The sequence below is a fragment of the Botryllus schlosseri genome, chromosome 6, assembly GCF_051294905.1.
Source record: "Botryllus schlosseri isolate E-star chromosome 6, Bs_hap1, whole genome shotgun sequence".
In the NCBI taxonomy this organism is placed as follows: Eukaryota; Metazoa; Chordata; class Ascidiacea; order Stolidobranchia; family Styelidae; genus Botryllus; species Botryllus schlosseri.
Window position 1 is genome coordinate 14,930,030 of NC_137241.1, and position 21,969 is coordinate 14,951,998.

General features: G+C 41.1%; 1 protein-coding gene across 3 annotated transcripts in view; it reads left to right on the plus strand.

Annotated features, from left to right (window-relative positions):
* The window catches only part of LOC145441097 (nociceptin receptor-like), a 71,149-nt gene that overhangs the window by 12,515 nt on the left and 36,665 nt on the right, over window positions 1-21,969 (plus strand). Inside the window, exons 4-9 of one of the 3 annotated variants that reach the window (XM_080318891.1) lie at window positions 1,896-2,045; window positions 11,972-12,272; window positions 12,335-12,601; window positions 19,119-19,231; window positions 20,199-20,345; window positions 21,313-21,515. The exons of 1 other annotated variant lie outside the window; for it this stretch is intronic. In XM_080318891.1, coding sequence (XP_080175017.1) covers window positions 1,896-2,045; window positions 11,972-12,272; window positions 12,335-12,601; window positions 19,119-19,231; window positions 20,199-20,345; window positions 21,313-21,415 — 1,081 coding nt within the window. In that variant the 3' untranslated portion in view covers window positions 21,416-21,515. Of the gene's footprint in view, window positions 1-1,895; window positions 2,046-11,971; window positions 12,273-12,334; window positions 12,602-19,118; window positions 19,232-20,198; window positions 20,346-21,312; window positions 21,516-21,969 lie in introns of those variants that run through there. One more of the 3 variants, XM_080318894.1, reaches the window with a different exon arrangement.

Below are 21,969 nucleotides of genomic sequence, written 5' to 3' on the forward strand. Positions count from 1 at the left end.
CCAGGAGCGGGCAACTTCTCTAGTCGGGGGCCGGATATAGAAAAATTAGGTACTTGGCGGGTCGAATTGCTAAATCGATACATTATACGCCTATTTATCCACATATACAAGGAATAAATCGTATTTAATGGATGTATATTTTAACGGCAGCAATGTCACTCCTAAGCCATTTCTCGCCGATAATGACGAATACAATGTGGAATTGATAACAGTATTGTCAGACAGGCGCAGCCATGTTTCCTTCTCTCTGATCAAAACACACAGTGCAGTCCCTAATTAAGATTCCAAGGCGTTCTATTAGCCTTTACTCCACATTTACCAAGATATCAATTCATTAGGATTATTATGGTAAATGCCGGCAATTCCAGTCTTCTCGCTCCGACGAACTTGCGCGTAAGCTCTACTCCCGCATGCTGCGTACACTGTGGCCATGGGTCACATTATCATGCGCACCGATCTTTGTTTGGGCTACTGCCAAAGCTATGAAGTAATGAATGACTTACACATGGGAATTGCCCTAAATCTTCAGAAAATATCAAAATTTTGCTCAAATGAAGTTGAAATCAGCCAATACTCCGTTGAGCGCGACTGCTGGAGTTTGTATTTGGCAAGCTTTCTTGAATACGAAATAGGTTTCATCTTCAACAATCGTCTTCTCAGAATGGTTGTGAAACACATGTTTCGTCACAAGTTATATAGACTTTGTCAATTTGTTGCGCCCCCCTGAGATACTCCCGCGCACCGCCCCAGGTTGAGAACCACTGCTCTAGTACATGTATCTCCCAACTTATTTGTCTCTACAGTCCCGTCTGTTTGCGTTAATCCGACCGCGGCTCAGTAATGGGGACGGAAATCGAATCATTTCAAGTTGATTGTATTTTTTTCACGCCTTTACAATCGAATTAGTTCCAGATAAACTAAATATGACGAGATTCAAGTTTCCAGAATTGCCAGTGGATTATAGAATCAGTGGCAACTCGGAACTTGATTATTTGCGGTTGAATGGATCATCTTTGATCAATGGTCACGTATGGCGCTTCGCGTATGCCCACTTCCCTCCGTTGTTTTGTATCGACCATTGAATAAAGAACCATCGTACGGACGGATGTTGAAAATACCAATACGTTGTCTTTAGTATTCATGGCGTTTCGACCACAATGGTCCTTTTACACCCGGTCGATGGCGATATACGATTCGTTATCCGTCGACTCGTCGACTATAGTACTCACTTTGCTGATTTCTTCTCGGATTTGAAAATTGTTGGCTGCTTCCCGTCTTTATGGACATTTGTGACTGTCGGCGCGAAATGGCTGTAGGCTACACCAAAAATATCATGAAACTCCTCCTTTTTTATGTACTGATGAGATTCTTGAAATCGTTCACGATTATACACATGCCTTGATGTACTCTAAGCGAATGGCTGGCAAAACGGTAAGAGTTATGGCAGCATAAAAAAAAACATAACGGGGAAATCGGCATGTAGGAGAGTTGCTCATTGCTTGGTTCTCTCTGATATTTCATTTCCGGATGAGATCGTATGGTGTCATCTCCCATATACGGTAACCAATGATAGTTGTGATAGGACAGACAGATATATATAGTTTCGGGGCCACAGCGAAAATAAATAAAACATAACGAAGTGATTCATAGCTCATACAAGAATATTTCAGCAACGTACCGTCAATATCAAATCTTTGCAATATCAATCTATCTTATATAGTATTGCAGGTAAAGGTAGTTGACTTTTAAATTGATGGAAGGTCGTTATGCTCTGGATTATATACTTTCAATATACCGGCTGCACTGGGCAATTAATAGATAGCACATTGGAATCAAACTATGATTGTTATAGTTGCTACTGAACATCCGAGTTGTGATTCAACACTCTGTCGCAGATACAATTTTCCTGGGGATTTTTTCGACCACTGCAGTAGCTCTCCAGATGTTTTCTCCGTGAGCGACTGCATGGAAAATGAAGCAATGATCATGGAACATATGACAACCATCTGTGTAAATAGCCCGAACGGCGCCCCGACCGTCCCATCGTGAGTTAATAATTATTAGAATCCAATCTGTGCTGCGTTTATGTTCAACTGATTTTGATTCCAACAATGTACAATGCAATGGCCAGTGGCGGCTCGTCCTATAGGGCAACTGGGGCATTGCCCCACCTAAAATTCTGTTCAATAACAATTCTTCACCATTTATAGACGCACACCTATCTATATAAACCGAAATCACAGCGAAAATCGTATACTTCTTGTCCTTTCGCTTGTAAATGCCCATATATAGCGAAGTCTCTGCGAAAATCGAATTCTCTTCTGTGTTTTCGCTTTGCGAATGCCTAGCCGGGGCTTGCCCCGGTAGCGCTCATAACAAGCTTTCACTGTCTATTCTCTCAAAGCCGCGCACAATAAAGAAACGGTGATTTACTCTCTCCTATTCATAAAATTACCGAGCAACCGGGGCACGATAGCTCTGTGCCCTTAAGGTGTGATGTAACAATCGTATCTATAGCTGAACTCTGTTACCGTCATCTGCGTTTAGTCGACCTTTGCTGGTATAGGTCGATTTTAATGGGGTTTCACACCATGAAAACTCTTGAAACTTGTTCTGTCATGTCGTGATGGTGGTATTTAACACTGCCCCAAGTTTCAGGGTTTCTACTTAAAGTTTAGGGTAGTAATTCCGTTTCCGAAGTTGAGTGTGTGCTGATCCGTCATGTATCGCAAACAGATTTTACTCAAAAGCCGGTATTGGTATCCATTGGTTTTGACGATGTTCAATACCGAGATCGGTTATGACATTTGGCACGGAAAGTCTTAATGTTAGTATCGAACGCTGTACCAAGTTTTAAGTTTGTCACTGAACTGTGTTAGTGGTAATTTGGCTTCCTAATTCGAGTGAGAGCTGACTAGTCATTTATCGCTAACAGATTATACGCAAAGCCGGTATTGGTCTCTATTGATTTTAACGATGCTCCTTACCTAGATCCGTCATAAGCTTTTGCACGGTATGTCTTGATTTTAGTATCGAACGCTGTGCCAAGTCTCAAGGTTGACACTCAATGATTAGGGCAGTAATTTCGTTATCAAGGTCGAGTGTGGTAAAGATGTGCTCCGATCTGACACTTTAGCCTACAACACATTGCGGATTTCACGCAAAAGCCGGTGTATCTGCGGTAACGTTAACAGAGATGATGATATCATTCTCAGTTTGCATTCAAATATTTACTTTGATATTATATTCTCCAATGTCAATTTCACCGTGAAATTGTGGCCTTCAAGCCATTTGCTTACAACCCCCTGTCAAGCGCGATAGCTATTTCGTTTTCGATGGCGGCTAACAGCTGATCACTTGATCAGCCTATTCCTCAGTAAATTTTACGCAAAATTCGGTGTTGGTCTGTTCGCATTAATTTTGACAGTGTACCATACCGAAAAGGGCCATGAGGCTACTTCTCGATAATGTCATGTAACAGTGTACCAAGTTTAAGGCTTTCATCCACGTATTTATTCGGTAATATATTTTCCAAAGGCGATTTCGCAGCAGACCTATAAGACAGTAATAAAAACGTATGTGTCGTGTTACAGTCTCCAGTTTCAAGGCCAAAATCTCTTATGCTGTACCGACTACTGAGACCAAATTTCCGAGGCTGCTATTCTTAGTTCTTTAGAATGATGTTTTGGATTCAATAGGACAGGCCCAATCTATGAGATAACAATTGCGTATCTGTCCGAATTCGTTGACCTTTCCAATTAGGCTTACGCTATCTCTCGAGTTATAGTCATTTCCATTTCTGCAGATAATTAGTCAGGTCTAATGCGAACATGAACCGTGTTGAATCTTTGTTCCGTACGCCGTTTACGCAGTTACCACACTTCAAGTCACAGCTCACCAGCAGACCTCTCGTGGCACATACGTTAAAATCACTGTTGCCGGGAAATTCATGTTACCGTACCATCATTAAGTTACTTGTTTACGTTGGAAAACGCCATTGTGACGTCATCTTGATAAAAGTCGCTTGCAGCCCTTGCCCCACCACCCGATATTGTCACGAGCCGCCACTGGCAATGGCACATGCGGGCTGAAAGATCCAGATGCGATTTTATGTTTGAGCTGCCCTGTTTGATTATATCATAAAGTGGCAAAGGGTAGCATGTACTTACAGATCTTTAAATATCGTTTAGCACTGGGGTCGGCAGCCTTTTTTGCTCCGCGGAGGGTGTCCAATAGGGTTGTCCAAAAATTGGAAAATCTTACAAATCCTCCGTTGTAATGTCTTATTTTATAGATTATTGATAAAAAACGACACTGGGCCTAAAAGAAGCTCACAGGAGTGCCGTTAAGATTTCGTGCAAAGCGTTAGAAAGTAGCTGCCGAAGAATGGACGTGCCACCGACCATGGAACGGCGAGAATACTAGTAATCACGAAACCACGGCTCTTGATTGGCTAATCGGCTATGCTTCAATGACCACGACAGCAGCAGCTTGCTGATTAGGTGATCAAGGAGTCTGCTACCGGCGGCGATTGTGAAAGCGCATTGTATGTAGGTTGACAGATAATGATTTAGGATTGATTCAGAGTATGTTGAGGTACGAGATACATGATGAACAAACAACAGCTGCTTCACAAAAACGTCTAAAGCATTACCGTACATCAGCAACAGTATCAAAAGAATAAATCCATTACCACATCATTGTGAAGATTATAATGAATATTTACTACAAATCTATTTATCGGTCGGTTTAGAAATGCTTGGCTTCACCTTGGAAGATGCCATACTTAGGGTGGTATTTAAAAAAACATGTATTAAACATGGCACCTGTTTCAAACATTTTTTAGCCTAAGCATAAAAAGATTTATGACGTCACAATGGATTGACATTGGCAATTAACAATATAGGGTAAACAAGTCTTCTTTGACGAAAAAGGCTTCTGACCCCTGTCATAGACGGACAAAAAATATCTTTAACCAGGACTACATCTTCATCCAGCATTTCTACGGTAGGTGGTATACATCATTAGAACATCCATTCCTTGCCAATGATATATATCTAAGTGCTATAACGTTCGAACCAATGACGATTTCGAGGGCTCTGCGCCTTCCATTATGTATACGTTGACTATATTATAGGGTTCTGGTTCAAATCAGTTTTTCGTTGACCTTGGATTTTAATTCTACGATTTTGATTTTATTGATTATTATTTTTTTTCAAATTTTCGGACGGGATGCGTGAATGTGGTTCATATTTGGACAATCATGTAAATTTGATATAAACCGGAGATAGCATCTCGACACCGGCACCGATATGGTTCAGCTATTTGACAGACAGACGGGGAAAGAGCAGAGAGCGATAGTCAATCAACTTGTTAGCGTTTTGCTGTGGATGCTAGTTAGTTGTCTGCGTCATGCTGCTGCTATTTCCGAGGCGCTGGTGGGATACCGCAAACGCAGCGCAATCCGCAGTCTCTATCGAATTCGAAAGATTCCCTCATCTCTGATCCAGTTTACTGGCAGAAACCACTCAATCGATCAAGATGAAGATGCAACTATTACAGATGATCCCGATTTGACTCAACATGTTTCCTTTGTACTATAACAAATTATATGATTCTGGTGACCCATCGTTATCACGAAGGTTACACGTTTTCAGCTATCATTTACCACGTAGGTTGAACTTTTTTCAGCTATCTGGATGATGATTCGCAGCCCCACATTATTAAAGTTTAAGCGTTATCCTTCATCTCCTTGATTGACATGGTCATCATTTATCCCCTTTCTTTTGTTCGTGTTGTTGTTATTATAAGAACAAATCCAAAAAAATCCAAAAAATCATGATTTGAATTATTTATTTGATTGAAATCGGTTTTAATCAGGGGAAAAATGATTTTAACCAGAACCCTACTATATTAGGTGCAAATCGACCGTAGAATCATACTACATGTTTTGCCAAAAGTATTCACATATTTATGGCATAATTATAGCCTAGAACCTTGGCAAAAAAAATATAAAGGCATTATTTTAAAACACTGCTTACAACATGTTTTAAACAACATAATTTGAATGCAGCTCTGGCCAAACCGTATTGCTCGATAGAAACCCAACAGCGTGATACTAATTGCAAGACCTAATAAATATTGGAAAACTATCAGCATTTCAAAGGTACGGGGTTTCAGTAAAGAATCCGAACAGGGTGGCCCTGCGATTGGAGACCCTGGGTGCGACTTCCGGGAGGGGATGGGCTATAAGGCCCATGTAATCGCCCCCAGACCACTGTTTCGCATCTATTGTTACCAACTTCATATTAGTGCGCCATATGGAACGGGATTACGTGATGTGTATATGACACTATAACACGGATTTGAAGCAGGCCGTAATGTTATAGGTCCTGCCTTCATGTTGAAGATGTGTGGCATGTAGCGTTAAATAATAATATAACAGCGATACATCTGATGCCGGCTAAATAGACCACACTAATCTGGAAAGCTATCTGCTGACATTAGTAATAAGCCAGCAGTACACCATGTCACGGTTTGAACCAGGTGCTGGATTAGGCCATATCTATTATTGCATGGTTGCAAGCAGATGTGGTCAAAGTAGTCAAGAGAGCTACTCAAGTAGAAGTAGATGTAGCGACGAAAAAATTCTACTCCAGTACGAGTAGAAGTACTTCTTACATAAGCAACCTAAAACTGCTTGAAGTAGAAGTATAATTGACCGACTTCAAATCTACTCAAGTAAGTAAGTAGTTGTGAAAACGATCGTTATTCGTTCGCATGGACTGTCAAAAGCTGCAAATGGAGCTATGCGGAAGGTGCCGAGAGCTTGATTCATATTGATTCATCCCAGGAGGTGTCAATTTTTGACAGAATAAGCAGTCTTCCACATCATGGGATGTAAATGATAGTATTGATATGGAAATGCGATACTAATCCTTTGTTTACTCGCACACCACATTTAGAGAATATCATGGCATGGCGACCTCCCCCATATTATAAGACCTCTAGTTCGGTCGAAGAGCAATACGGAGAAGTTGTGTCGGATACGGCTTTAACACTTAGCGCGATTAGTATACGTTAATTAAAAATACGGCAGACCGTAAAAATCCCATATAGTGTATAGCTTTATTTTCGGAAAATATAAGGCATTACTACACTTGCTTTTATACTTCAACATGTATGTTCTTCAGACAAAAGAACTGAAACTAAAATAAGAACTCAACGTATAATACTCGTAATCGAAAGAAAAATACAAATGCTACTTCTAAAAAGCGGAAAATATGTTTCATTTTTTTGTCTAGAAAGTCTCACCGGTGGTCTGCTAAAACAAGTCTAACGTTAAAAAAAAAGTCGGAGTCCATTTTTCCAGATTAGGACACGTCATCGGCTGCTAGGTGTGATAGGTAATTGCTAGATTGCGAAACGGTAGTTCCAAACGTTCTGGGGGCCATACTTACTGTGATGAAATATTTTGTATAAGCGACAATGCGGTGTGAACGGAACCACGCAACCCGGTATCTAAATTATATTCCGCGATACTTTCGTCAAAACATAGTTGCCACTCTATATCTACTGTGCGGGAAGAGCAACGAAAATTCTGGGTATTACATTACTTAAATGAAAATTAAATGTTGGTACTACGTGAAAACAGTCCCAAAATTCCTTCGGATATCTTTCTTATTGGGGGATTAAACTACTTCTACTTGACAAACTGAAAATAGCGAAAAGTAAGTAAGTAGTCCAAAAAATATTACGAAGTAGAAGTAGTGAAAAAATATCTACTTGAGTAAGTACTAGAAGTAGAGGAAAACTACTTACCTACTTCGAAAAAGTAGAAGTACTTCGTTACTCGCCACCTCTGGTTGCAATGGGGTGATTACTTCATGAATGTAATCGATTGCGATTACGATTACTTCCGAATGATGTGATTACGATTACGATTACAGCAAAATCCGGAAGTAGTCGATTACGATTACGATTACATTGGAAAAGTAATCACGATTACTCACGATTACATTTATTTTGCATCTTAGAAGTTATATTGGAAGACAATATATGGATTGCGCTGAAAACGCCTAATGAGACAACAAACTTCATTTAAAAAGGATGCGTTATTTGCTTGTTGCGTCATAATCGAGCCTACCTATTGCCCATTTTTACATAGGACGATCTATCGCACCCAGCGATTTGCATTCTTGCCAGGTCCTTGACTGCCGCACCCCAAATTTCCCAATAGGGTGAGGAGCGAGATCGAAGATGACTCAAAGTATTTCGTAGACCAACATAAATTATTGAGTATTTTCGAGAGATTAAATTTACTTGAAAATTCTCTCTAGATAAGCTTGATTTTGAAATGCATACGTCTTCCCCTCAACAAGAAAAGCATAGCCGACATTATTTATAGTAGGGATGCATTTAAAACAAATGGTTGTTTAAAACACTTTGTTTAAAAAAAATGTGTTTTTTTAGGTTGTTAAATTATGCCATAATTGTGTAAATCCTTTTCAAAAAACATGTTGAATGAGCCTGTATGGCAGTGGTTCCCAACCTGTGGTACGCGTACCACTAGTGGTACGCGAAGGTCTTTCAGGTGGTACGCGAGTAGATTCTCTATTTTTTCAACCGAAAGGAGTTATTTTCAGGTGGGGTTGATTTTGAGAAGATTGTTCTCCAATAAACTTCTGGCTTAGCATGGCCTCCTCGTACTCGACGTAGCTTCTCGTGCTATTCCCCATCTGCTGATTTTCCCTTCTACGTAAGAGTGCGAGCAAGGATTTTCATCCCCGATGACCGTCAAGTCGAAGAAACAAAACCCACTTGTTGCGCTCATGCTGCATGAATTTCGATGCGCTGTGAGCAAACGTATGCCGCGCAACGACCAGCTAATGGAAAATAAACAAATGCAGCCATCGCATTAAATATATCGACTTTTGTTGGTATTTCATTATGTTGTCATCTTGTGACCGGTGGTGAAAAAACAATTCAATGCATCCCATCAACCCTGGCTGATATTGCCTAATGCAGGAGTGGCCAACCTGCGGCCGTAGAGGGAAATTTGTGCGGCCGTGGACACGTAATTCAATTAGTATGTGTTGGCGGCCGTCGACATGCAATTTGAATTTACGAATTAACTTCCGATTTCTTGAAAGTTTTTGATTAATCTTGTTAATGTGACTTCATTTTTAGATTTTAATATAGTATAGCGCCCTTTGCAATCAGAGCCCCACAATACAGATGCGAACAGCTGAGGAAAATGATGTGCCTCATATAGAAATATCAACTCGGAATCGTGTGCTCCTCACTATACCGACAATCCTGATGGGAGGTCAAGAAATAACAGCATGCAACAAAATCATAATTTATAACTGGCCCTAAAGTTTTGGAAACACCCCCTGCATTAACTCTATACCGGTGAATCTGATCACATTGGCTAAGAAAGGATAAAGTTTGATAGTAATATGTAAAACTACTAATGTCAATGACGAAATTCATTGGTGAATATGGAAAAATTTTCGCGCTTGGCGCGGCTCTGACCAGTCCCATGCCATTACCAGTGACCACTCACGATTTCGGTGCGTATAGTAAGCCTATATCATTAAAGAGATTAGTCCGCCGTTCACCGGAAATGGGCATATACACTTTGACCTGGGTATTTGGCGTCCAGCTCGTTCATTACGACTATTATGTTCCGGAATGCGGCCGTGGGCTACATGAGTGATCAAAATGCGGTCGTGAAACGCAAAAAGGTTGGCCACCCCTGATGTAATAGAATTTGTTATTTTATTACACCTTGCATAGGCCAAATACGTGATTATTACGTCATAAATGGTGAAAAATTTGTTTTACTGCCTTTGGTGCGCGTAACTTATGTATAGGTGGTACGCGAGCACTGTATAGAACCTCGAAATGGTACGTGGCTGTTAAAAGGTTGGGAACCACTGCTGTATGGACAGTAACCACCCGATTTAGCCGACGTACGTCGATATGTGATGGTTGAAACCCTCAAAATAGTCGGTTCAACAGTTATACGACAGATATTTCGTCAAAGGAGCTATATTTACCCTATATTTTTTAATGTCAATGTCAATACACATTCGTGACGTCATGGCTCAAAAAACATGATTCAAACATGTTTACTTTAAATTGATTTTTGTTTTAAATGCAACCTTAGTTTATAGTAATAGGAATTTAGGTTCCAGTCAATACCGTGCCAGGCCACGACACGCCAAAAGACATATGCAGTTTCGACCAAGACGCGACTTCACGAAGTGAGCTACTAAAGAAAGACCTTGGCCGAAACTTAGGGTATGTGTACATTGCCAATAGCCGTGCTGGGTGGGCGTGACTAATAGTCCACGGTCCTTCCAATCTGAGCCCACAATGAAAATGCCACCCGGGCACCCACAGAGCATTAAAGACATGACAATTTGTGTCCACGTCTCCCGAAAGTTTTTCTTTTAGTCTGCTACGTTTGGGATACAACAATATCTTTTGATTATATCCCAGACCGGAGGTCACGAATTAACAACATACACCAAAGTAAAACAGGATACCAGACGTTATAATTATATCGGAGCAGAGAGAAGATTAAAAATTAATAATAATCAAATGCGATTACCAATATTATTGACGAAACTCAGACTTCAACTTGAAAATATCACCATATGAGGGCCAAAGACCAACGTTTGGACTGGGGGACGAGTTGCTGTTTTGGCCCTAATTCTAGCTACAACCCACGCTAACATGATATATAAGCCCATGGCTATGACGGCAGGTTCCAATGTTGAGTATAGAATACAGATAATGTACTGCAAGCTGCCGTTACGAGAAACGGCAAAAACGGCTCAGTTATGATGCAGCTGTTGATTTTCAATGCTTCGTTGTGGAAACCGTAATGTTTTATTAGACGAGTGCAAAATTTCAAATCTTTGTCCGGTGTACGTACGTACTACATAGGCCTACTGCTCGCAAAGCAGCATCGGTCAAACTGCGTTTAACTATAAGCATAACCAAACATCAATACACATTACACAAGTTACTATTTTAACTTAGGCAGAGTGGTGATTAATTATCCTGTTGCGAGGTACTGGCGTGTGAAACGTTTTGATAACCTGATATACAGCACGGTAGGTGTTCTTACGATCAGACTATTGTTCGTACATCATACATATATCTATTTGCTGTGGATACTTCTTACGCAATGACTAGCAAAGCTAATAGGCTACTTCTGACGTAATAATGAGCAATGGCATTTGAAAATCAGACGTTTGTGTTATCACGAGCCTGGTATAATATCTCTTCATTGTTCGCGAATGTTCAGTTTATGTCATAGTCCTTGTACAAATAAAAAGTAATCGTTCTTTCACAAAAAAATCGATTAGATATGGTAAGTAGTCGATTACGATTACGATTACTTTGGAATTTTTTCGAATGTAATCAATTGCGATTACGATTACTTCAAAATGCTGTAATCGTCGTAATCGATTACGATTACTAATCGCGATTACCCCATGTCTGAGTTGCAATGATAGACTACATCAAAACTAAGTACTTCTACCGCATGCAGAGACTTGATGATTATCGGGATATGGGATTTTTATAACAAATGTAGAGATTTGATGATTGACCAAAGAGGAGGCCCCTTCAACCAGGGGGGCTGGGCGACCGCCCACCTCGCCCACCCCAAAACTCACCACTGAATCCAAAGCTCATGTGGTGATACGTCGTACACCACTGGATTCGATATATCACCACACCAATCATAATTCGACTAATCGCAGCTAATTCCCTAGGGGGCCAAGATGTTCGCGTCATCACAAATGATATGAGTTGAGTGTGTGTCTTCCCCCACCTTGACCTCCGCAGAACCTATGAGATTGGCTGAGCGAGCTGCTGGGGTCAGTTTGAACCCCCACTATGAACCCTTGCACCGTGCATTGAAATCACATCCGATGCATTTTGTGTTTAGAGATTTTGACTATGACTTCACTTCAACATCCTCCCTGTCTACGACTGAAGCGACTGGAATATCCACAGGAAATGTCAGTACTGGGTCGCCAACACCTTTAGCATTCTCTGGTGATGACCGCAGTGTGCTGGATGTAATGGATGAAACGGGCACGTTTTCGGAGGAAGATCGAACTGGTACTACACTGTTTGACGGTATGTCTGGACCGGGATCGGAAACCTGTAATGACCATCATCAAGGACCTGGATGGTTTCATTATTTGCGTTTCCTATTCGTCGGAATGTTCATCATACCGCTTCTAGTAAGACTGTCAGCAAAATTGCTCCCGTTAATTCACATATAAAATATCCTTTTCCGCCGCAGATAATGGTTTACTGCTACGCCCGCATCGTCCAGCAGTTGTTACGCACGAAGGCGGCGCAGCAGACAAAAGTCTACACTCACCACGGAAAAGAAGAGTCCGTTACGCTCCAACGGGGAAGGCGGAAACTGTCCGTGGCATCGCAGAAAGCTAATAGGAAAATCTTCCGGGTCAACATCACATGCATTTCGCTCGTTATCATTTTCGTCGTGTGTTGGCTGCCTTTTCATTCCTACCACATGGCGAGGATCGTCGGCATACATCAGAGTGTGGGTATTGGTATTTTGATCGTGATATTAAAACTTAGCGGTCTCCGTTCTCCTGTTGCGATCAATAGCAACCAGACATGGGGTAATCGCGATTAGTAATCGTAATCGATTACGGCAATTACAGCATTTTGAAGTAATCATAATCGTAATCGATTACATTCGAAAAAAATCCGAAGTAATCGTAATCGTAATTGACTACTTCCCATATCTAATCGATTTCTTTGTGAAAGAACGATTACTTTTTGTTTGTACAAGGACTTTGACATAAACTGAATATTCGTGAACAAGAATGAGATAATATACCACGTTAGCGATAGCACAAACGTCGTATTTTCAAACGCCACTACTCATTGTTACGTCAGGATTAGCCTATTAGCTCCGCTCGTCATTGCGTAAGAAGTATCCACACATAGTAAACAGACATGCGATGGACATTGTAGTTCGATTGTAAGAACACCCCCTGTGATGTATATCAGGTTATCAATACACTACAGAAGCCCCTACCTCGCAGCAGGATATTGATCACCACTCTGCCTATAGTTTCAAATAGTAACTTCATCATCATTGGTTTATGTATTGATGTTTGGCTGTGCCCAGTTAAACGCAGTTTCAACGTTGCTGCTTGGCGAGCAGTAGCCCTATGTACGCACGTACACCTGACAAAAATTCGGAATTTTGTACTCGTCGAATAAAACATTGCAGTTTCCACAACGAAGCATTACAAATAAACAGCTGCTAGTGCTGATATATATCATAACCGAGCCGTGCTTAGCCGTTTCTCGTAACAGCAGCTCGCAGTATCTGTATTAAGTTGAAGGCAGAATTTTTATGTTCACTATATCTTATTCTCATATAACTACTTGAAGCGGGCGCCAATCGTTATTTCACAGTTCGTTACTCAGCATTTGGACCTGCCGCCATAACCATCCGCTTATATAGCCTGACATGTTAGCGTGTGTTGTAGCTAGAATCAGAACCAACAGCAATTCGTCCCCCAGTCCAACCGTTGGTCAATTTTCAAAACTGAATTTCGTCAATAATATTGGTCATTGCATTTGATTACTTTCCACTTTTAACCTCTCTCAGCCCCGAGTGTCAGATTAACCTGTAGAGCTGGGGCACGTAATTCATAATTATAGCATCTGGTATGTTGTTATAATTACTTTATTGTATGTTGTTAATTCGTGACCTCCAGTCTGTTGATTAATCAACAGATATTGTACTCGCCCAAACATAGCAGACCAAAAGAATATCTTTCGTGAGACGCACACGCAAATTGTCATGGATTTATTCCTATGTGGATGCGCCGGGTGGCATTTGCATTGTGGGCTCAGATTGGAAGGACAGGACTATTATTAGTTACGCCCACCCAGCGCGGCTATTGACAATGGACAAATACCTTAAGTTTCGGCCAATGTATTTCTTTGGTATCACATCCCGTGGCGAGTTGCGTGTTGGCTGAAACTGCATATGTCTTCTGGTGTGTTGTGAGATCGTGGCGAGGTAATGACCGGCTCCGAAATGCCTGTTCCCATAAAATAGCCTATGCATGTTTTTTAGGGGGAGAGGTATCATTTCAAACCCAGCCATCTACTGCAGCAGGGGTCACCAACCGATTTGAAACAAAAAGCTACTTCTTGTGTAGTGTGCAGTGGCGTAGCAGCCACTTGGCGGTTCTGGCTCTGCACCAGGGGCGGCAGGCTCCAGGGGGCGCCAAAATGAGGCTCCACAGTGTACACAGCCGACTAAAAGCAGCGTAATTGGTAGTCCTATATCTGGCGTCCCGCGAGCTAAAATGTAATCAAACTGTTCTCAATCGAAAGCTAGTGTCGCGCTGATTCCGAATATGTTACTATAGCAAAGTCATGTAACCATTCCAAAATAGCCGTCAAGGCCGATTGTTCCTAACAATCGAAGTGCCGCAACACGATGACCAATTGAACATAATAATGGAAATTATATCGAGCGATTATTCGGAACAATGCCGATTTTCTGACCAGCATTTAAATTGTATTTCCGGAATCAGGGCAACAATAGCTTTCGATTAAGATCAGTATTGTAAAATTTGAGCGCTCGGCGGGCCTGGTCAACTATAGGATGGCCATGGCCATGACCATGACCAATTATGCTGCTTTTAGTTGTCTCAGCAGGAGGCTTGTCCGGGAATTCAAGTGTGACAACTAAGTTGCCCATGGGTCACGATTTGATATAGCGGTCAGACCGAGATAGCTGTGAAGGTAAACCGGTCCTAGGAACTGTTTAAGTTGGTAATAATTGTCCGATTGACAGATTGACAGAAATACATTCGCTCGCTATTTCTTGTCTTTATCATTTTTGGCCTTATTAACGTTGGGACGGTGAGGATGAGGCTGAGACGCGTTATAAAATTTCTAATAATTTTCATTGAAAGATTGCTTGAACATGAATCTATGTCGAAACTTAGGGGGGGGGGCGGAATTTTAAGCGAGAGCCAGGGGCGGCAGCACATGCTGCTACGCCAGTGGTAGTGTGTACTGATTATTGCGACGACCGACGGGTTACCACTTACTCCTGCCGTTTATCCGTGCTCAGTTGGATTTCTTCACTTAGAGCAGTGGTTCTCAACCTTTGTTTGACGCGCCCCCCTTTTTGATAGTGAAAAATTTCGCGCCCCCCTTATGGTCATATCACAAAATCCAACTGGGATGCTAGCAACCCCAACAGATTGTTTGGTGGTATGGTCGGTTAGGAATGTTGATGAGAGAATAAAAAAATATGAAATTTGGTCTATATAGAGATAAACACGCCTGCATTGGAGGCAAATCGCGCCGGGCGCGAACATTTTTTCAGGTGATCGCTTCTTCGCGCCCCCTTCAGATGTTTCACGCCCCCCCCAAGGAGGGTGCGCCCCCCAGGTTGAGAATCCCTGACTTAGAGGAAGACAATCAGAGCACTGGGCCGGGTTTCCGCCCCTTACCAAGAACATAAAACGCTCACTCGCCGGGACTCACACCAGCTCCTCCGGGCTCAGTTGCGTTGCTGCAGTGCGCGCCAAAGCGCTAATCTCCGCGTCGACACTCGGGAATATTAACTATAGATTGCCGTTGAGCCGCCGCGTGGGCGAAGACGAGCAATGCCCTGAGCGACTGCGTTCGCATGTTCCTTGGGGTCGGCCGACCCATGTTCAACTGCTGCTCATATGAAACCAGCTTCAACTTTCAAATCTTTCATTTGAGTATTTGCTACAGCGACCGCGGGCGACTCATTTGGTCCGCGTTGGTGACCCCTCTACTAGAGACATTTGAATCGCGAAGCTCGAAGAACATTTTCAAGAATTCATTGAATTCTCGAAAATACTCTATAATTTATGTTGATTTACGGAATACTTTTGAGTCCCCTTCGAGCATGCTCCCCACCCTATTAGGGAATTTGGGGTGCGGCAGGTAAAGACCTGGCAATAATGCAAATCGTTGGGTGCGATAAATCATCCCAATAAAGTTGGGCAATTGATATATTATGACGTAATAAGCAAATGACGCATGATGTATGAAGAGAGTTGATATCTCATTTTAAGCCTTTTCATCGCAATCCTTGTGTATTGTCTTCCAATATATCCTTTAAGATTATAGTCCTAAGAAGCAAAACAAATGTAATCGTGAGTAATCGTGATTACTTTTCCAATGTAATCGTAATCGTAATCGACTACTTCCTGATTTTGCTGTAATCGTAATCGTAATCGTAATCGCGTGATTCTGAAGTAATCGTAATCGCAATCGATTACATTCATGAAGTAATCACCCCATGTCTGATAGCAACACCTATAGGCTACATATAGTTTAGGGTTGCCATACGTCCGGAATTTCCCGGACATGTCCGGAATTTCACTGAAAAAACTGCGTCCGGGCGGAAATTCTAAAATATGCCTAAATGTCCGGAATTTTGAAGGCTTGAAGTAGGCTCAAAAGTTCTTCGTAAATCAACATAAACAATCTCATTTTCAAGCAGATTTATGCTATTTAAAATTTTTCTTCGCGCCGCGCGCGAGTTAATGCGATGCGACGTATATTGATATTGTTATGGGCACCAGGCATACCGCCCCCGCCAAAAATGCAATCAAAAATAAATATAAATATAGAAACCATCACAGGGCTGTAAAACACAATCCCCACAGGCCAGACACGGTTCGCCAGACGGTTTCATCTGGCCTGTAAAGAAATTTATTGCAGACCCTAGCAAGTAGCAATCACCAGAGCGCACATTACAGATGGCACAATTCATGACCTTTGTTCCACTCCATTCAGTCAATGGACAATGCTTTGCTAGTGTGACGTCATATTGACAGACACTATGTTATACCTCATTTTTCAAATCTGCTAGTGGGCGCTAAAGAGTATCCGGAAATTGCTCAACAAAAATATGGCAACCCTAATATAGTTACTTTTGACGAAACGCCAATAAATGTATTCCAAGCTGACCAGATAGTCTCAAGCAGTGATTCACAAACTGTGTGCCACCACATTTTCTCAGGAGTGCTTTCTGGGACTTTGGAAGAACACTGTAAAATATTGAAGATAAGGCATGCAGACAAGCAGAATGCGGCTTAATAGCGGTCCAAGTTCGTCACCGGGATGATAAATAGGCACATGTTACCGTGTCCATGAGACCAATAAGGGCACTGTCAATGAATAGGGTAATGTCAACATCCTCATTGAGCTGGTAAAAATAGTTTGATTAGTTTCAAATCCCCTCATGAACAAGGAATCGCGACGCAGACCAAAAACGCACTTTTTGGAATTGAACTTATACTTCAACAATACCTCTCGGGATTTGCTGTAAACAAATATAGCGGGGTAGTCAATCCCTTTGAAAGCCATAAATCAAACAATCGTTTGCAGGAAGAACAGCTCAATGATTTATGAAACGCCCCGTTCTGTGAAACGCTGTTGTCACGAAAAGTTTCGGATGTCTCCTAATTCCTGTTCCATGCACATTTACCTTCACATCTAGATCCTTGAGACTGGCTCAGGTAACCCCTGATGTTCTCCGATTCCTAGGGAAAGTTTTTGTTGCACTAAAATCGGGAGAAAGTTGCACTTAATTTTGACAAAAGTTGCAGTGAAAAGTTGCATTTATAATTTTTGTTGAATTATTAGGGTATGAGATACTCGAAATGTTTTGTTGTATAACCCAGTTCCCGCAAAGCTGTCAAATTTGTTACTTTGCCATTTCATGGCAATTCTGGTGAGATCACCGCCAAATATCATATTTTTCCCGGTATCCACCAAGAAAATCATGCAATACAGGAATAATTTTCCCCAAAAAAACCAAACAGCATAGCGATAACACCCTTTCCCTGAATCAAGTCAAATAACTCACCCAAAACCCTCTAAGTCTGCAAACTTGACCCAAGGTGTTGCGGAAAAACTCGTTCCTGCCGACTTCAACAAAATAATTATCCTATCTCAAACTATCTTAAATTTAAACGGCAAAATTACTGAAGCGATGATCTATTTACATATTGTTCGGACACGGTCGACGGTCGTGCTTGGCAGGGGTAGTTGAACTTCTTGCTTGCTAGCCATTGTGTCATAGATAACATAGTGAGATGCAGCTAACCCATCATATTGATATTTGTTATCAAAGAGAATAGAATCATACAAGAAATATGTTATGTTCTTGATCTTGTTTGAACAATAACTCAATACGACGAGGTTGCAATACGGAATCAGTATATTTTACAGCAGAATAACTTTAGGCAGCGACACGATCCAGAGTGCAGTTAAACGAGAGACCACGAGACAACAGAACACAGGATATAAATACGAAGCACGACACACGAGGAAATAATGATTGGCGGTAATTACTAATCCTAGACAAATAAGAGATAAGCGATACCAACGTAAAATGCACGAACATAACAAAATAGTTTATAGCAAGTTTTTAAATCACTCCTTAAATCACTCCTTTACATTTGGTCGCAATATTTGATAAAAGTTGCAGTAAAGATTGGCATGAAAAATAGGAAAAGTTGCAAAAAGTTGCATTATAAAATCCCTCCAAACAGCTTAAAACATAATTGTACATAGATTCTGAGTGTCTAGGAAGCTAATGGAAGCTGTAAAAAAAGTTGCAAAAGTTGCAAAAACTTGCCCTACTGATCACCGGTTAAGAACCACTATAATAGCTATAGATTAAATAGGTTAATAGACAAATCATCAATTCAAAACATAACTGCAAGTATGCAACACAAATGGGTTTCGGGTTTCAGTCGAGCATGGTCGACTCCGGAATCCTTACTGAAATGTTGTAGTTTTAGTAATACTCCCTATAGTATACTTGTCATTTGATCAACGTTAGCGGTGTCTTCCAAAAGCCTATAACGAACGTTGTCTGTGCTACAAGTTGGCATCTCAGGAATCATAATAAAGAATATCGGTGTGATGCATAACGGAAATTGTAGTCGAAAAACCATGAATACCAGGGCAAAACATCTCCATCATCGTTGTTTCTATGAACTTACGATTGCATTGCATCGCAGGAGGAATTTTGCAACAATTTGCTCAAAGGAGTATCCTTGCTGATTTTTCTGAATTCAGCCATAAATCCTGTCCTGTATAACTTCATCGGAACAAAGTTCAACCATCGATTCAGGTGCGAGTATGCGTGCGGCTGACAAATGTGCTAAACGAAACGTAACAGAAAAGCGTGTGGTAGCCATGATGCAAATTAGGTTCCTTTCTATACAGTGTCCACTGCCCATCCTACTAGATTACCTTGTAACGAAGGCGATGTCAGTGGCCGCAAAAGGCTACAACTGGCATTACTTATCAATGAAGCCTTTATATAGTTTTTTCTTAGGGGTAGAGTTGCATTTAAAACAAAATAAATTCAAAACAGACATGATTAAAACAAGGCCTTTGTTCAAAACATGTTGTATATTGTTTTTTTAAGTCATGACGTCACGAATATTCAATTTTGTCTTCATAGTTGATTGACGTTGACAACTGAAAATCTACGCACTATAGCTGTTGAACCGACTATTTTGAGGGTTCCAACTATCCCATATCGTATACATCGGCTATGGGTTAATCATCCGTAGGCTCATACAACCTGTTTTGGGGAAAATGTTTACACAATTATGGCATAATTATACAACTTAAAAAATATCATGTTCTAAACAAAGTGTTTTAAACAACCATTTGTTTTGAATGCAACTCTACCTATGGGTCTGATTCCCAAGACTACTCCAAGCCGTTTCGACACCTTGGTATCAATGTTCCCTCTAAGCTGCGCACGTGCGCAAATGCGCAGTGCTGACACGGTCTCTGCGCAGAGAAAATCGAAGTTGCGCACAAAAAATCCGAAGTGATGACCTTTTTTTTAGTCGTTACGCACTGCTTTCCAAGTGTCTGCGCAGTGAGTTGGTGAGCGTGCGCAGACCCGTCCACAATTAGAGGGAACATTGCTTGGTATCCTTTCATTGTATTGCAATTTTGTGGTGTATTGAACTGATAAAAAGTGCTAATAAACCGAATTGATATCTCGTAAAATTTAACGTTAGTAGAGAAATATTATTTCCCATTGTTAGTGACTCATCTGTATGATCTGTCTTATGCAGAAAAGCGGCCAGCACTATGCGATCTTCCGTGAGAAAATCATCGAATGTGTCATCGAGAGGGATGATTGCCATGAAAGTCAGCAAGAAACGGCACGGTTCAAGAAATTCGAGTCACATGGCTACGGTTGAAACGACAATGAATAAATCGTAAGTAAGCGGTTGCGCAAAGATCCATTATATTTGCGAGATTTCATCGTTCCTCGAGTATGGCGACAATTGAGTACATTCTAACGCTGAAACCCCCAATAGGGAATCACAGTCATAATATATAATACACAAATAATAAATTTATATATATAATCCGCATAATGGGTTGCGATTATATGATGGTACTGATCCACAGCCAATCCCATGCTCCAGAAATTTACGTTCTCATCATGAGGTCCCCAACTCATTGATGCTGTGCTAAGCTCGAATCTACGAAAAAAAATAACAGCAATGAGTGTCTTTCCACAGTGAGTAAAAACTTATGGCCGCCACTTTTGAGTACAAACTCGAATCTTTGTACGCGCCTTAAAACCGGGAAATTCAATGAAGAATTCATGCCAAGGAGGCGGTTGCTATAGTTCTCCTTAGAAACCAATATGATAAAATATTCGCTGTACTGTATAGTGTACAAGCTGTATTTCTAATATCGAAAAATGACGACTTCACATTGATGTCACATATTATGAATGGAATATCCCTTCACTATGCACGGATATGGCTTCATCTTGCGTCATACCCTTTGGAAGGTAGAGGAGAGGGATTCTACGTCTTGTGCCCAATATTTTTCTGTGCGTAAATTGAAGTCACCACCAACCGAAAGGATGAATTTAATATGATTTTGCAATGGGAAAAGTCATGTAAAATGTACGGCAAACCTTCATCGGGGGATTGCTCGGCAGCAAACCAACCAGCACGTATTCGATGGCTTGGTAAGCTGCTATCAATAACTTGAATTTCGCATCGTCCTTGGTAGATGCTTATATATTCACTAGGTGACTGCTGAATGAATGTAACGTCGCAACTTACCTGGAAGTTCACTGCTTGTGGTTATGTGATGTTATTTTCTCGACTAGCGGACTGTCAAATGCCAGATGTACATATTGCTTACCTTATGACTTGTGTTCAGATCATCAATATCAAATGGACACTCCGGTAACCCAAATTGTAGCATGATAGCAATGCCAAGAAGTGAAGAAGAAGAATGTGGATTTTCGAATGAATTTTTATAGTTTTTATGTAATGTGTTTTCTGCTTCCTGTTTTTCAATGTCATTTTCGATATCTCAATTTTTTATATGGACCACATCAATTACACAGAGCAAAATCATGATCATGATATGTGAGATCGATCTAGGGCAGGGATGTCAAAAATACGGCCCGCGAGCCGCATCCGACCCGCTAGAAGATTGCGTTCGGCCCGCGGAGCAATTATGAGTAGATTGAAAATTTATCCAGCACATTTGTAACAAATGTTGAGATTTTTTGCAGGAAATACTTTCATTATATATTCCCCCGAGACAGCAAACATCGATCATGGTCACAGGCCACATTATAACCACCGACTACGGCGTTGTGCTTTCGCCCTCTCTAATTCGAGAAGGCAAAAAGTGCACCGTGAGTTCCTAGTTAATTTATTATTTTTCAATGAGTCAAAAAGCAGCTATTCACAGAAGCGAAAGCGTCAATGCGGAACCGTAATATGCAGTTTACTTGGTGAATATATTAGTTACACAAGTGTATAATTCAAATACCTATGAGCGCACCGCTGTGTAACTTACCAACCA